Below are 16,516 nucleotides of genomic sequence, written 5' to 3'. Positions count from 1 at the left end.
CAGAATTCACTGCTTGAGTTGGCTACATAGAGACCCTGAGGTGGGAAGATGTCTGTCTAAAAACTCTGAGCAGGAACTAATGCAACAGAAATGACCTTCAGGGCTTCCCTGGTGGCGCAGTGGTTGAGAATCTGCCTGCCAAGGCAGGGGACACGGGTTCGAGCCCTGGTCTGGGAAGATCCCACATGCCGCGGAGCAACTAGGCCCGTGAGCCACAACTACTGAGCCTGCGCATCTGGAGCCTGTGCTCCGCAACAAGAGAGGCCGCGATAGTGAGAGGCCCGCGCACCGCGATGAAGAGTGGCCCCTGCTCGCCGCAACTAGAGAAAGCCCTCGCACAGAAACGAAGACCCAACACGGCCAAAAATAAAAATTAATTAACTATTTTAAAAAATTAAATATGAATTAAAAAAAAAGAAATGACCTTCAACCATCTGGATGATAAGGGGGAAAATAGAAGATGAAAGATAGTTATAGAAATTTGAAGTTGGGATACAAGTTCTAGCTACGGAGCAGGAGTTGGCTGGCTCTTGGTCCATGGTCACCTCTTATCTCATTATTTTAAGGCATTGCATTTGTTCACAACTCTTGCTAGTCTTCTCTTTATGACTTGGTCACAGAAGGGCCTCAAGTTGAGAACACTGGCACTGAGTCTCTCCAAAATCTCTGTAAGACACTAGCACAACAAGAATGAACGCTAAACATGTGGGTGATAAAGGGGAAAATAAAGGGAGGAAGGTCGGTGAACAGAAGTAGTGCAGGGACCAGACAGTAATACATGTGACTACAGATGGATTTTTTTAATTATTATCACAAAATCCTCGTCTTTAGAAAAAGTATAAGTTTGACTACCAATCTAAATATGTGATAAGTTTACAAGTTTTTACTTTTTAACTCGTGCCCTTGGCTCAGAACAAAAGTAATATTTAAAGTTCTTTAAGTCTTTTTGGTTTGTTCTCATTTTTGTTTCAGGGTTTAAGTGCCTGATGCAAGCACTTCTTCCAATAGTAACTGCTTAAAAAAGGACAGAAAACCCATATCCTTTTATTTAATACATAAATTTAAACATGTCTGACTTCAAAGGAAATTTCTGTACCATGAATTCTGTTTCCTCACTGAGCTTCATCTACTATTAAAAATTATATACTTTAAAATAATATAGTTTGACCGAAGACAAAATGCATTCCAGTAGATTTCTTTGATATTTTTGTGGGAAAGGATGGCTCATTTTGTTTCAGCAGGTTTTGCTGTTTTATAGCAACTGCTCTATTGCTTCACTGAATCATAGCAGTTCATTTGTTGCTTAAAAATCAGTTTCTTCTTCTGGCATCTCCCATCTAACCAAAGATATTAGAATTTCTTCATTTTCTTTTTCTTTGCCTTTTTCCATTTAAAATTTTGAGTGTGTGTGTATGTTGGGGGGGCAGTAGATTGTCATGATTCTCACATAGCTGGGCCCTGAGAATCTACTTTTTCAACATAAGTGTTACTCAGTTATGATAAATAACATTTATGATACATAAAATACCTCAGCCGATGAATTTGTTACATTTTAAGGCTTAGAGTCTATAAAACAAATTAATTTCTTGTTTTCTTTTGGAATTTTCAACTCGAATTCACTTTGAATGAGATACCAATGAGTTTCCAATTAGAACCTCTCTTATACTCTAGAACCCCCTTTTCTAATTGTCTACCAACTAAATTGACTTCCTTATTCCATGTGTGTCTTAAAAAGAATGTGCCCCAAAGCAAAGTTGTTATATTCCCTTAAAATCTCTTCCTCTTCCTGTATCCCTTCTTTCAATTAATGGCACTTTAAGCCTATTGGGTCACTGGGTATGGGGCCCAAGCACCTGTCTTTTTTTTTTTTTTTTAAATAAATTCAACAAGTGACTTTGAAGCACAAGTGGGTTTGAGGACCACCAGCCTAGTTTATCGTCCTGGCTTCCTAGCTGGTGATCCAACTTCCAGTTCTTTACCTTTCCAGTTTATTCTTTGCATAATAAATTTATCTTCCTAAAATATCTGTTAGAGCATAATACTCCTTTCCTCAAATCACTGCAATGATTCCCTGCTTTCTACAGACATACTGACAGCTGAATATCTTGACTTGACCTTCAAGGATTTCCATTATCTGTTATCTTTTGTTCTCTTGGCCTTATCCACACCTTTTCCTTCAAGAGACCTCATGCTCTAGCCACATCGCTCCCCTTTAAACCTTGGTACCTTTGTTCTGTTACCTTTGTCTAGAAAGGGCTGTCACTTCATCACTTATAGCTCTGGGTGTCTACTGAAATTTCATTCTTCAAGAGCCATTTCAATTAGTAAAATAATGACTAAGAAACATCTATATTAAATTTGTCTCTATATTCTCTACCAGATAGTAATAAGGCCAATTGTGTCCCCTTTTGCCAGTTATCACATAGGCTCTTGCACATTGTTGACTGCTTATGGGCTCTTGTCCTCCTTCATTGTCGCATGCCTTCCCATGCTTTCCACGTAATACGTTTATGTGTAAACTCCACAATATTATTGCTTAGTGGCTCTGAGGTTCCAAATCCCCTGCTGTAGTGAGTGGAATTTCTGTTGAGCCCATTTTATTATTTCATAGGGATTTTAATAACTAGAAGTGATGATCAGATACTCAATGATTTTTGTGTGTTTAGATTAGATATCAAATTCTAGTGCTCCTTGCATTTCACCAATTTGGTTTGCTTGAAATTGTGTTTTGTTTGTTTTGGTTTTTGCTCACTGCCATGGTGGTCTCCCTTCCTTTGGTTGGTCCAGTAAGCTGTATGCAGAGGGAGAGATTAAAGGAGATGAGAGAAGGCAGAGAAAGGTTGGAGGCAATCCTAGTGCTCACAGATAGGGCGAGTTGAAACTCTACTTCCTCACTTTCTATGTTCTAAGTATCTGTACACTTGACTATTTGCCTCTGTGCAACAATGGCAACATTTGTTGGAAATATGGATATAATCTCAGAAGTTATTCCTTTGAGAAGGAGACTACTCATTTAGATTTGTAAGCTCTGCTATATTTCATCAATTGCATTGCTTCTCAGTCACATCACATCTGTTTGAGCCAGTGACTGTTGCCCACATCTGAACCCAACAGTATAAAACCAACCATGACCTCTGTGCCTAATGCAAGGCCTTGTAAGCTACTTTTGATTAAGTCTCCAAGGCCATCTTTTACACAGACACTAGTTACACGACTGGCATCCAAAGACAGATTGTCCTTGATTTGAGAATAGCCAGACAACTCAGTCTTCCAAAGATCCAGATGACTTTGGTATCATCCTGTCTCCCTTGATTCATACATATAGTACTGCAATTCAGTTTCCTTCTGGTGAGATAATTGAGATTTGGAAATAGATATATTCAAGGCTTACTTTTAGGGCACTTATTTTTAAGATATTACGTGGCGATTTCCTTCATATAATATTATTGTTAGGGTACATTTTGTACAGAGAGGAAAACAGAGACAAGATAAGTTGGGTGACTTTCATTGAGTTGATGGTAGATTACGGGTGAGAAATGAGAAAGGTGGCTTGCCTATATGGAAGGTAAAAGCAGTAGAATGAGGGGTGGAAGGCTGCCAAGGAGGAGTATCTGTCTCAATTTGGATGAAGGCTGGCTTTGCCTTTAGTGCCATCTGAATTGTTCATCTGGGTGATGCTTTGATGGGGAAATGCACGGTAATTGTGGTGACTCAAGTTATCAGATTGCTAATGAGAGACACAAGTCTTTTTCTAGAAGCAGATCCATCCTCCTGGGAGGATGTAATGCACAGAGTTAAAGATTACACCATATAAATTAGCACTTGATTACAGGTTGCTTGTATTGTTCACTCACTGTTTTATTCTCTAATCCAATTAACAAACATACTTTGAAACCTTCTAAGTGCTATCTGTTGGTACAATGGCGAGCCATATCCAACTTGGTGCCTAACCTCACAACACTTTAGTCCGGTGGGAGTTATCTGTATGAATATACAAATAATTACAAGTTGACATAAATGCTATTAGTGGGAAAAATAGGCACTGATCTCTTTTTTATTAACAGTTATATTGAGGTATAATTTAAATACCATAAGATCCATCCACTTGACACTGATTTTTTTTTTAAAGCAGAAATCAGGTCATGTCTCTCCCCTGCTTGAAATTCTTCAGTGGCTTTCTGATGCTGTTGAAAAGAGCTAAAACTTAGCCAGGCAGTAGGCCTTAGATAATCCAGATCTTGTCGCTCACTCTGCTGTAGCCAAAATTGCCTTCTAACAGTTCAGAGAGGTATCAAACTCTTTTCTGCCACAGGACCTTGGCACATGTTGTTCCCTATGCATTACATGAACTTTCCCTGATTCTTCATATAATTGGACCTTTCTCACCATTCAGATCATTGTTTCAAAGTCACCTTCTCTGAAAGCCCTTCTCTGGCCATACTATGCAGAGTTTTGACTCCCCACCCTCTGCCTTCTCTTCATTCCCAGCACAGGTCCCAGCACCTGCTCTACCTCCATGCCAGTGATCCTAAGTTGTGCCAGTTTGGTCTGTTCAATATGTTTATACAGTTCTTAAAGAGACCACCTTCTGTCTTCCTTGTAGTAGAGTGAACAAGGTATTGGGCATATACGTGGTATATAGAAAAACGAACTTGTTATAAAAATCTTTAGAGTAGTGCTACCCGAGGTATGTGTGGACTGGTGCTGGTCTGCTGTTTGTTACCGGTCAGAGATGATAGAAGGAGAGAAACTGAATATAAGCCTTCAGTTTATAAGCAAGTTGACAGAGTAATATGGCTGTTGAATCTAATACTAAAAAAACTTGGGCTTGTATTTTATATGTCTTGTTTTGTTTATTTCATGTTTTTTAGTAATTTATTGTTGTTGTGCTTTTATTGTGTGAATATTTGGGGGAAAATCTGGCCCTTCTTCACAGATAATTTGAGAAGCACTGTTTTAGCAGATATGACGTGGGAGGGGCCCGGGGGAGAAAACAGAATTTTTTCAACGCATCTTGCTAGAACATTGAGTAGGAAGTGATCTTTCCTTGTTAATTTCAGGCAGGGGGAGGCAGGGATGGTTGACTATAATGGAGGCGTTTTTGGAGAGGGGGAATGAGAGTCTCAAAGTTGGCTACTTTAAGCTGACAATTGCCTGTGCCTTTCTAAATGCACGGTAGGACGTTGGACCCCTGCCCAGTCCCCACTCCTCATTCCCTTGATACTCTGCTGTATCCTATCTTCATTTGGAGAAGAAAGTGAATCCTGAGCCACCAGAGAAGCTGTGTACCCAGGGGAGGTGACTGGGCTCCTGGCATTGGGGACCAGGGGGGATTTTTCCCTTCAAGCTCACCTCCTTTGCCGGTAAGGCCGGGCTCCAGCCCAGTGAGCTCTGTGTTTACATGCCATCTGCTGAGGTGTCAGTGATCACAACATGACTTTGAGCATTTGAATTTTTTATTTAGAACATTAAAAATGGAAGTACAAAGGAAGGGAAAGAGTAGAGAACAGAACAAGAAGACCTGGGAGGGGAAGGGAGCAGAAGGGAACAGTTGTTATTGGCAAGCAAAACAGCATGACTCAGTCTCATTCAAACTTGTTTTCTCTTTAAACAAAGTGGGCCCCTCTCTGTTTCAGGTACATCCCTAGATCCGGGAAGCTGCAGAGTTCACCTCTCCAAGCTCCGGTTACTCCTGGATGCTTCTTTGGAGTTCTATTTTTTGACTAATGCTTTTGTTTTAGTAAAATTTTAGAAAAATTAGATATAATCTAGTACTCCCCATCATTATTTTCTGGCATACTAATCATATGAATGGGGCAGATGGCGAGGGAAAGAAAGAAGAGAGAGCAAGAGAAAGAAGGGGGATGAGAGAGCAGGGGAGAGGAATGTGTGTGTGTGTGAGGGAGAGAGAGAGAGGATGAATATGAATGTAGCAGGGGAGAAGACAGTGATGGAGATGGAACTGGTGCCTGCTAAGATACATTTCATATTGGCCCATTGGACGCGTTTCAAACCCAGATTCACAAAGCTGTCCTTGTTTTTTTAAGCCTTTTTCTCTCTGATTACTTCACCCTCATAAATTTATAGTCTATACGTCATTCATATACATTTATGTCTTTGCAAATGTTCTTATGTGACCTTTGTGGGGCTGGCCTTCTGTCTCACTGAGATGCTTGAGTGGGTAAAATGAGAGGAGCGAGATGCTCTTGGTAAAGTGTCTGACCAACCTGGGCTGGAAACCTAGCTTGGCAATGGATTAGCTGTGAGACTTCAGACAAGTCATGTATCTTTTCTGAGCCTGTTTCCTGATCTCTAAAAAGCTTGGGGAAATGGGCGGGTAAGAAGTCTCTCCTCATTGGAGACATTAAAGGAAAAGCCTAAAGAAAACAGCTGGCACAGCAGGAAGGAGTCTCAGATAGTCAGCTCTCTTCCCCCTTTCTCCCCTGGCACAATGGCTAACTTGATCACCTGTCCTACGGCCCTCTCCCGCTGGGCAGCTGACATTACCTAACTTCCACTTGTAGGGTCCACAACTGTCCCCAACCCTGGGACCAGTCTCAGCCTAGGCAAGGAAACCGTCGGGTCTTCTAAGGCAGAGGTTAACTGGCGCAGCACTGAATGAGCCCTACCGTGGCTTACAGTTTCCCCTGGGCGCCTCAAATGCTTGGAGATTTTTGCTTTATTTGGGGGGCTGGGTACTGAACATCTGTTGTTGGATCATCTCAACCCAGATCCAGTTTGTTCTGTGTCAACTATTAAATGGCTTTGATTGATCCTTTAGAGCTGCAGCTCTGTTTAGAATGTAGCTAAGGGCACTCAACCCTTTGCTTGGCTTTTGCCCCCTGGACTGATTTGAAGTCTGCTCTGTGACAATATCCCAAGGCTAACAGGGCTCCGGCTGTGCTCCCCCACTTATGTCCTCCATATTCACCCAGCTGCTGTGCCTACACTCTCACTCCTGGCCTTCCCTGGTCCAAACAGACCCTCCACGAGGGAAGAAATGTAGAGCTGGAAGTCACTTTGGAGTGTTTTTCAAATTTTAGCCTCTAACATACCACCTTTACAGGGTTTTTTTTGCCGCATGGGTGGATGATCTGAACTAGTCTTTACCTCATATATTTTCTTTACATCGACTAAGGTTTTTAATCTAAGTATCTAATTTAGCATCATAGAATTGACGGAAGAGTCATCTTTTTCGAATACACATTTAATATAAATTCAAAACTAATCAGTCTAAGAAGTTTTGCTATATACTACCTAAAATCATCTCATGTACAAATAGCACACTTTGGGAAACCTTGATCTGGTCTATCTCTTCATTTTACAGATTAAGAAACAGGTTCAGAGAGGTTTGGTTTGTCACAGGCTAGTCAGATCAATTCTTGGGGTTCGAACCTATCTCCTAGCTCCTGGTCTAGTGCTTTTTTCCTTCATTATGCCTAGGGTTAGTCTAGGGTTCTGCACACTATTATTGACATATATGAAACAATGAAATCACAATACACAACATGCCTGGGAATGCAGTGGAAAGGATCCTGATCCAGGACCTTACCATGAAAGAAAGAGCGGTTGCTTGACTGACAAATTGTATACCTGCTGGTTACCTCTGGTACTAAAGTAGAGACACATTACCACCTTAGAGAGAGTTCTGGAAGAGGAAATAACAATCAACTGTGGAACAACCCCTAAAAAGAAATGACACCACCGACTGATACAGAATTTGTAAGAGACTTACTTACTCTTTCATTATTGGCATGTCCACTTCCGGCCTGACCAGATCACATCTCTGGCCTGTGCTCCCGATGAAATCTTTTGTTTCTTCCAGGGATTTCAACCCGTTAGAACTTTCTGCAGCTTGTTGTCCATTCTGAAATGTACACCTTGACCTATGAAAGGTCCTTGTTGAAGCATTTACAGAATATCCAGGTCTTGTCACTTTAGGATTGCTACCAGGGAAGGTCCATGTAAAAGCACATAGAAGTCATTGCCAGATAGATGGGACTTAGTAGCAAAGGGGACACTTGGGGCTCTGGTGCAGGTGGTTCCAGAAAGCTTAGGTAGGCAGTGTGAGTGTTTTTCATTTTGCAGCTGTAGAAGAAGGCAGTGGTTCTGTGCTGTTGTTACACCAAGATTCAGATGAGAACTTCTTCCCTTGTGTATGTGTCCTCAGCTTTCATCCAGCTGGCTCATCTTGAAAGGAAACATCTTCTTAGCTCCACTTACCCGTTTTTGATCATCTAAATGACTTCTAAATAGTTTTGGTTTGCTGTGTGTATATATGTATACGTGTCTTTGGGGTATTTTTAGCTGCTTAAAAAAATCTGCTAACCACAGAAGGGATAATGTGGCTCATTATTTTATCAGAGGTTAGTAACGGTTCCTATCCGTATTGCCCATATGCAATTTGATATAGAGAACAGGGACTTATGGAGACACATGGCTGTGTTCAAATGGAAAGAAGGTCACTAGAGGAAGAGAAGGGGTGGCAGCTCAAAGCATGGGAAATGAATTCATGTTTTCATTATCCAGACTGACATGACACTATATATTACATTCTTTCTGAGGGAACAGACTTTGCTTATTCTTGTAGTAGGCATCTTTCCAAGGTTTCATAATTCTGAGTTCTGTGTTAGGCATCCAGTTTACCATTCTCTTCCCCAACCTTGTCCTAGTGATTTTCTCTTGCAGTTCTGTCACTCTACACGCTTTCACTTCTGTCAGCTCTGGGTCTCAAAATTGAAACCAAAGTTCTAAAGGATTGTCAGTAGGATTAGAGAGGCCCAGTTAGAAATCCAGAATGGGAAAGGTCTTTATAGATCATCTGGTCACCTTAACGCCAACTGAGACAACCATTGATGTGCACGGCTCAGGCTTAGATCTTTTAACATAGAACCTGCCTCCAGGACGTGAGTTAGCTGACAGTCTCCAGCTTCAGGTGCCTTCAGGATTTGCCCCAGCTCGCAAGCGGGAGGTGGGTGCTTCCCAGGCAGCCGCCAGCCGATGGCTGAGCAAGGTCGGGGTACAGTGGCTCGCCATTTTGGGGCAGGATGGGCCTCCTCCACGTGGAGTTGTTGCACTGGAGCTCCCAGCTGTGCTATCCCATGGTCTGAAGATCTTTTTTTTTTTAACTTTTAATTTTATATTGGAGCATAGTTGATTAACAACGTTGTGTTAGTTTCAGGTGTACCTCAAAGCGATTCAGTTATATACATACATGTATCTACTCTTTTTCAGATTCTTTTCCCATTTAGGTTGTTACATAAATATTGAGCAGAGTTCCCTATGCTATACAGTAGGTCCTTGTTGGTTATCCATTTTAAATATAGCAGTGTGTACATGTCAATCCCAAACTCCCTAACTATCCCTCAAACTTCCTTCCTTTTCCCCTCCTTCGCTGATATCAGACCTGTATTGTGGTCTGAAGGGCTCCCTTTCTATTTGTGTCCCTCTCCCTTTTATTTTTCACAGGAATTACTCCCAATAAATGTCTTGCGCTTCTATTTATATCTCAGCATCTTCTTCTAAAGGATCCAACCAATCCATCAATGAACTCCCCACTCCCATCTGAGTTTTACAGTATGGAAACTGAGGTCCTCAAAGGTGAGGTGACTTATCCAACATCCCATAGCTAGTGAGTAGCAAAGTCAGTAGGACAACCCAAAGTCTCTGACCCCTAGTTCAATGCTCTTTCCCAAACTTCAGTCATCCAGGTACCACCACAACTGCATATACCCAAAACAGATTTTGCTGTATCTGTTTATAGCAACATGCTATTGTTTACTTGACACATTTGACATAAACAATTATTTCATTTGTTGTTAAACCTCTAGCCCTGTATGAAGTAATAACATCCATAAAATTTGGGTTTTGATGTACTAGTTTTATGTTTTTCTAATACATAGTAAATAAATACATTTGCCATTGTAATAAAAAAAAGTTCGTGTGTGCACTACCCAAAGTTGTCTCATGTACCATCAGTGCTGAGTGAACCCTAGGCAGAGGAGAAGAGAAAGGGAGAGGGAAGAAGGAAGGAAGAGAGGAAGGAAGGAAGGAGAGCAAAATGCTTATGGGTGAGAAAGAAATGGTAAAAATCCATCAAGAACTGCCTCAGATACCTTGCTATAACCTCCATGTTTCCTGCCAAAGCCTGGTCTAACCCCCAGCGAGTCAACAAACATCCTTTACCTGTCAGTTGTCTAAAAACAAATTGGATGTACTCAGATGTAAATTAAGAATCAAGATTCCTCCTCCTAAAAGAGTCGATTCATTTATCCCTACAACGGACTGAAGCTCTCCACTTTGAGCAATTTATTGGAGAAGATGCACACAACATTTCAAAGCAGTAGCTCTAATCTTCATCTCATAAAGTGTCTGAGTGCACACACTTCTTACGGAGGTTTAAGTAACATTTCCTTTCTCATTTAAAAATATTCATTATTAAAACAAAATAAGACTTTTTTCTTTGATTTAAGAAATCTGAGAATATAATTACGATAATCTTTCACCTTTGTTGCTATTCTTTTGGTTTAAGAGCTCTATAATGATTATGATTCTCTTGTGCTAATGAAATAAAATTGGGGCTAGAACTCATGTTACGTAATAATTTAATAGATTCTTAGTATCATAGTGATAATTTACCATTCCTCTTTCATTACAGGGAGATAGTATTATTCAGAACCTCTGCCAAACATATATTACAGATTTAGAAGCCACTTTGTTAATTCCTAAGCCAATTGTCCTTTTAGAGAAAGAAGACCTATAAACCAACCTTGATAAAAAGCAACTTCTAGAATGTCACAAATTTTAAAGGCATGGGGAGTTTGAAGGTAAAGATTCAAGTTGTGTTTTGGTATGGGTAGAAAGGTGGCTATACACTTTGACAGGATTACTTAATGTTCTATGTTCAAACCTACTGCTCACGTCTGGTTTGAAAAGATTTGGTAGTGGCCTGCTTCTAGAAAGACAAGTCCAATACTAATGTGCACATACACTTGGATTAATTGGGGAAAGAGTCAGTTTCTTGTGTCCCCTGTCCCTTGTTTTACATTTCAAACCTGATTAAAATGGTTGACATTTCAAATCCAAATTAAATCTAAGAATAATCAGTGAAGAATCATATCAAATTATTAGTTTTTCAACGAGGAGAGGATATAAGCTTCACAGCTAAAACAGACACAGCATAATTGAAAACAAGGCTATTGCATTCAGGTTTTAGTATTTACTGACTCATTTCTCCAAGTGTCTAGAGAACACATTAGGTTCTTCTTGTATTTCTTTCTGGGATAATTACAGGTGACACAAACTAAATAGAATATAATGCCCTGGCAACTTAAACTCTGCTTGTTCTTACCAGGTTAGCAAGCATGTAGTGGTAACCTCTTGAATGCTTCCCCAGGATCACAACCTGCAGAAATAAAAAAATAAGAAATATTGCTTATTCAAGGACATTTTCAATTGCACAGTCATTGGGATGGCTAGAGCAAAGTACTTTTAAATAATCGACGAAGTGTTAGGTCGTTTATATATAGTAAATCATAGTTAGTTGGGCCAGATTTCTTTTTGTTGCATTTTACTTTCAGGCATAGGATACAGGAAGAATTGCTAATATGAAAGTTAAAAATGTCAACAGCAAGGGAAAAAAGCTCTCTTAACTTCCAGGTCAGTGGCATCATTATCACTTAAAATAGATGGCAAAAGTGATGAAACTGATGATCCCTCACCCATGAACTGGATTTCTGTACTTAGCTGTTGAGCTGGAAAATGGGCTGAATTTCGCATACAAATTAGAAAATAGAATGTATGGTACATTTTTCTTTCTTTATCTGGAATGCTTAGGGAATAGAACACACAAGGAATGGGGTTAATGTGATTTTCAGGTTAATCGAGGTTGCTTTTGCTTATTGAAAACTTTTCTAGCAGAAGCAGTTGAGAAAAAAAAAAACTTTTCTAAAATGCTTGCCTTCCTTTTCTTACCTTAATATGAAAGACTTGTGAACATCTGTACATCTTTTGGTGCTGAATGTGCCTTAAGGTAGTGGGGGAAGGGATTTTTCCCCTAGGGGATATTTGGCAATGCCTGGAGACATCTTGATTGTCACATCTAGGAGGGGTGACTGGCTTCTAGTGAGTAGAGGCCAGAGACGCTGCTAAATATCCTATAATGCACAGGGCAGTCCCCACAACAAAGAATTATCCAGCCCAAAGTGTCAGTAGTGCCGAGATTGAGAAACCCTGCCTTGGGGTCATCACTCTTATCATAATTTTCATGAGTAGCACTGTATTAATACTAAGCTTTACAGTTTACAAAGCGCATTTTTATTATCTCAAAATATGTAAGTGGATTGAATATTTTCCAACTAAATGTACTGGTTGGCAGTTGAAAGGTTTTCACAAAATACCTGACATAAGCTTATTTCCTTATAGTTAAGTACAGCAAAAATTCTGGTTAATTGAAGATTTTATAAAACGTCATTTTTTTGAGTACTGACTGTGCAGAGTAGTATGCAGGAGTGGGAGTGAGGAGGGGGATATGATCGAGGTTAAAGACACAACCAGAGGCAGAACCAGGTTTTGTGCAGGCCTGAAGCTAATATCACTTTAAGAGCCCTCTTTAAGAAAAATAATACAAAATTATGAATACAGTATTTGGAATAAGGCCTCAGAAAGAACCTGTGCAAGTAAGGGGCCATTAAACTTCATCATATATTCCTCTATGGACACAGCTGTCAAGGGTCTAAAAACAGTTTGAGAAAACAATGTTGTACACATATCAAACCAGAACTATATGTAAAAGGTCATAATGATAATATTAAAAACAATTGCCCTTAATTGAGTTCCTAGTGTATGCCAGGCACTGCGCTAGGTGCTGTATTTAATCCCTAGAACAATTAAACAGATTAAGTATCATAAGTTTCATTTTACAGATGAGGAATCTCAACCAAAGAGAATTTAAGTAATTTACCCAAGGCCACACAGCTAAGAAATGCTAAAGCTGGAATTAGAACCTAGGTCTGTGTACCTCCAGAACCCACGCTCTTGGCAGTACATTACATGGTTTCTTAATATGTGCTAAATGTCAAATATCAAGAATTACTCTAGGTTCTTGGAGAAGAGGAAGAAGAGACGTCTAAGGCCTGCTGGGATGGATAGGGAAGGCTCCCTGGAGGAGATGAGGTTTAAGCTGGCCCAGAGGTGTGGAACCACATATTTAAATATCATGCTTATTTCAATTCATTTTAAGTACTGCGAGAGAGAGAGAGAGAGAGAGAGAGAGAGAGAGAGAGAGAGAGAGAGCGAGCGAGTGAGAGAGAGAGAGAGAGAGAGAGCGAGTGAGAGAGAGAGAGCTATTTTTGATTAATTTAAAATATGAGCCACGTATCTGACTGATTATTTACGGAGGAAATGAAAGGTTAATGAATGTCTTGAGGAGGTGATTTCTCACACCACTGTGACACAAAATGAGCTGTTAGGTATCTGCTGGGATGTATTCTTCAGTGTCCGCTTGTGAGAAACATCCTTCCTGGTGACATTTGTTAACTTTGATGGCAAGTTGGGACCATACATTTGTTGAATTTTTAATTCCCTGAGAACCTTCAACATAATAAAATCAGAGGGTTTTTGAGTTCTGTTAGAAAAATGAGCAAGGTTCCTAAGGACATCTGGCAGAGCTTGGAGAGAAACAAAGAAGCAAGCCCAAAGGAAACAGAGTAAGTCTGTCTCACCAGAGGCAGGGTTTAGTGTTCTTCTGAGCATAAGAAAGGCAACAGGGAGCCACAGAAAACATAAGTGTTGTTAGACGAGCCCCGAAAGAGAACCCAGGAGCCCAACCTTGTCACGTACTCAGTTTGATTGTGGGCAAGTCACTCAACTTTCTCCAGCCTCCATTTCCTTACCTGTAACCTGGGACCATGAGCCTGGCCTTTCCTATCTCAGCACTGTTGTCAGAATCAAACTGAATAACATCTACAAAAGTGTTTGGGATGTGCATTATGTAATTATGTGGGGTTAAATAACTGTGGAGAGAGGTCATTCACTTAGATAGTGTTTTTCAGGTTCAGAAAAACTTGAAGCTATTAGAATATCCGCTTTAATCCATGCCCAGATGGTCTGTGCAAAACAAACTCACTTATTTGAAGGTAGTTCTCTCATAGAACTACCCTTTCAAAATTTAGTTTAAACTGAAGAGATGGGAAAGTTATCTAAAGATAGGAACCTTTAGGTGTCACAAAGCTGTTGCGTTAAAGGCCGTAATTATTTCCTCATCCTTACCTTCAGTGCCTTCTTAACTCTTATTTAACATACAGTTCTTACCAATTTTGGTTTTCTAGTTCACAGTAAGTGAAAAGCTACAAATTAGAAGGGGTGTGTATGGAGGGGGGTGGTGATATTAGGAAGAGGTACATTAGCAGCAGAGGAAGTGACAAAGTGACTTAAAGGGGAAGGAAGAGTCCCCCCAAAAAGCAGACAACATTGCACTACGGCACAGTATAATCATGGATGTTCATCCTGAGTGCCTGAGTCATCAGGGTATGGCTTATTGCGTTCAGTAATTTCTGCTGAAAAACCTAGGGAAATTATAATACATCCGAGGGAAGGTTTCCATCAGAAATGCTCAAATTCCCGATACTTAAGAGAGTACGTTTCAATTATCTTGAAATGTTACTCACGTAGGGCAGCGACGATCCTCCTGATGTGAGCTAAGTGAGGCCTCACTGCCAAAAGTGTCATGTTTTGCTCCTGATCTTTCCTTTCTTTGAATTTTTGGTGCAGGGCTTGTAGGAGTAGGGGTGGGATGGGAGGCTTGTGCGTAATACGGTGCACAAAGGAACTAGTTAATGGGAGCGGTTCTTGTTCAGTTAGTCTTAAATCTTTTTTCTTTCCATCTGTTACAGATGAACAAGGCATAAATTGTACCCTCAGTTCTTTAATGACTTTGGTAACCAAGAGAATATTCAACTTTGCTTTTACAGTAATTATAATCGCTCTTTCTGAACCAGTTTCAGAACTTCAAGTATGAAAGCCGTTTTACAGTCTACTGTGAAATTTAAGGAGGAAATATCAAGTTCCCGAATCCATGTTGTGTATTCACTGTGCCTTTGTAAGATTTGTTGGAGAAGATGGATAGCTTGATACGATGGCAGATATGATAAATGCAGTCAGGGAATATGTGTGAAATGTAGATAAAATTCATTGTTTTAAGGAGATTTATTTTTATGCCCACAAGTAGGACCTGAGAGAAATAATGCCACAATCCTCATTCACTGAAACTTAAACAGTAGTTTCATTCACTGAACCACGCAGGTGGCAGAGCATTAAATTATTTGTTAAAGAAGTCAGTGAATTATAGTCTACCCATTTGGGGGAGACCTCCCTTTATTGACTCCTCCATCTACTTCTCTGTGAAACTGGGGGCTGGGAATCACTGAGCAGTTAAAAATAATTCAGAAGATGTTCAGCTGGTTTTCTAGAGGCCCTTTCTCTTCCAATTTAATGCTTAATCTAGACATTTTCATAATTTTAGAAATCTGAAGTTAAATTGCTCCATAAGACTACTCGAGAGAGGCCCACAGACCCTTTGGGAGCAAAAGCATCTGTTTTTCTATGCTCACATTTAAAAAAAAATATGTGTGTGGAAAAGTGTCTATGTTTTTTCCCTTAGATCCATCTGGTATGCAGATTAGGTTATTTGCAGACCTAAGTATCTCCATGTTTGGATTTTCTACATCGGTGCCAAAAAAGGATCTATGTATAAAGATTGATCTTGCTTTGAGTACAGAACATGCCTTGCCGTTCACCTTAATCTGTTTCTCTTTGATTTAGGTACCTTGAGAACATGTGGAGGGCTGGGGAGAGAAATGAGGGAGGTTTTTGGTTTTAGTTCACCAGAATTACCTGTTATATAGGTATTTTCTCTTTAAGAAAAAGCGATTAGACCACATTTTTTGGTGTGTGTTCAAAGAGAAGACATTTCTTCAGCCCACCCCCCCCTTCCCTTTTCTACTTCCTCAGTTACAAAAAGATACTGCTGTCCTACAGCAACCTATCTGATTTCAGCTGTGTTGGGAGTTAAATGGTGGTAAGCTACAGAAATCAGCCTCAGAAGATGCCAGACTTCCCAAAAGAAGTCTTCCATCAGATATGATAAAAGCCGTTCATTCTCTTGAATGAAAACCCCGAGCTACTAAATTACTTTAGTCTTAGTAAACATATATCAGAAGTCCATTCCTTTAGAATTATTTTTCTAATAATCTCAATCTGCACACACACGCTCTCTAACCGAATGACAGTGCTTCATATTGCGGTCATCTGACTTGAATAAATGTGCTGGATTAGTGAGGCCGAGAAGAGCCAATCACCCAAAGTCAGCCCAGTGGTGGGGGTGGTACAGATGAAAGGCTGAAGCTTTTCATAAAGAAGGAAAATGGGAGTATAACCGAGAAATCTCATCACTGTGTATACTGTCTTCAGGGGAAGCTTATGCAGAGAGAAGGCAACTGAATAGAAAATAAAATCTATT

The 16,516-nt window shown here is 40.1% G+C and overlaps 1 protein-coding gene across 3 annotated transcripts in view; it reads right to left on the bottom strand.

Annotated features, from left to right (window-relative positions):
* GRIA3 (glutamate ionotropic receptor AMPA type subunit 3) overlaps positions 1–16,516 on the bottom strand; it is a 286,920-nt gene that overhangs the window by 94,412 nt on the left and 175,992 nt on the right. For all 3 annotated transcript variants that reach the window (XM_068532557.1, XM_068532558.1, XM_068532560.1), the window contains exon 5: positions 11,351–11,404. In XM_068532557.1, coding sequence (XP_068388658.1) covers positions 11,351–11,404 — 54 coding nt within the window. The remainder of the gene's footprint in view (positions 1–11,350; positions 11,405–16,516) is intronic.

Source organism: Eschrichtius robustus, chromosome X, assembly GCF_028021215.1.
Source record: "Eschrichtius robustus isolate mEscRob2 chromosome X, mEscRob2.pri, whole genome shotgun sequence".
Lineage (NCBI taxonomy): Eukaryota > Metazoa > Chordata > Mammalia > Artiodactyla > Eschrichtiidae > Eschrichtius > Eschrichtius robustus.
Note: the sequence above shows the minus strand (reverse complement) of the source record. Positions and strands in the feature narration are given on the sequence as shown.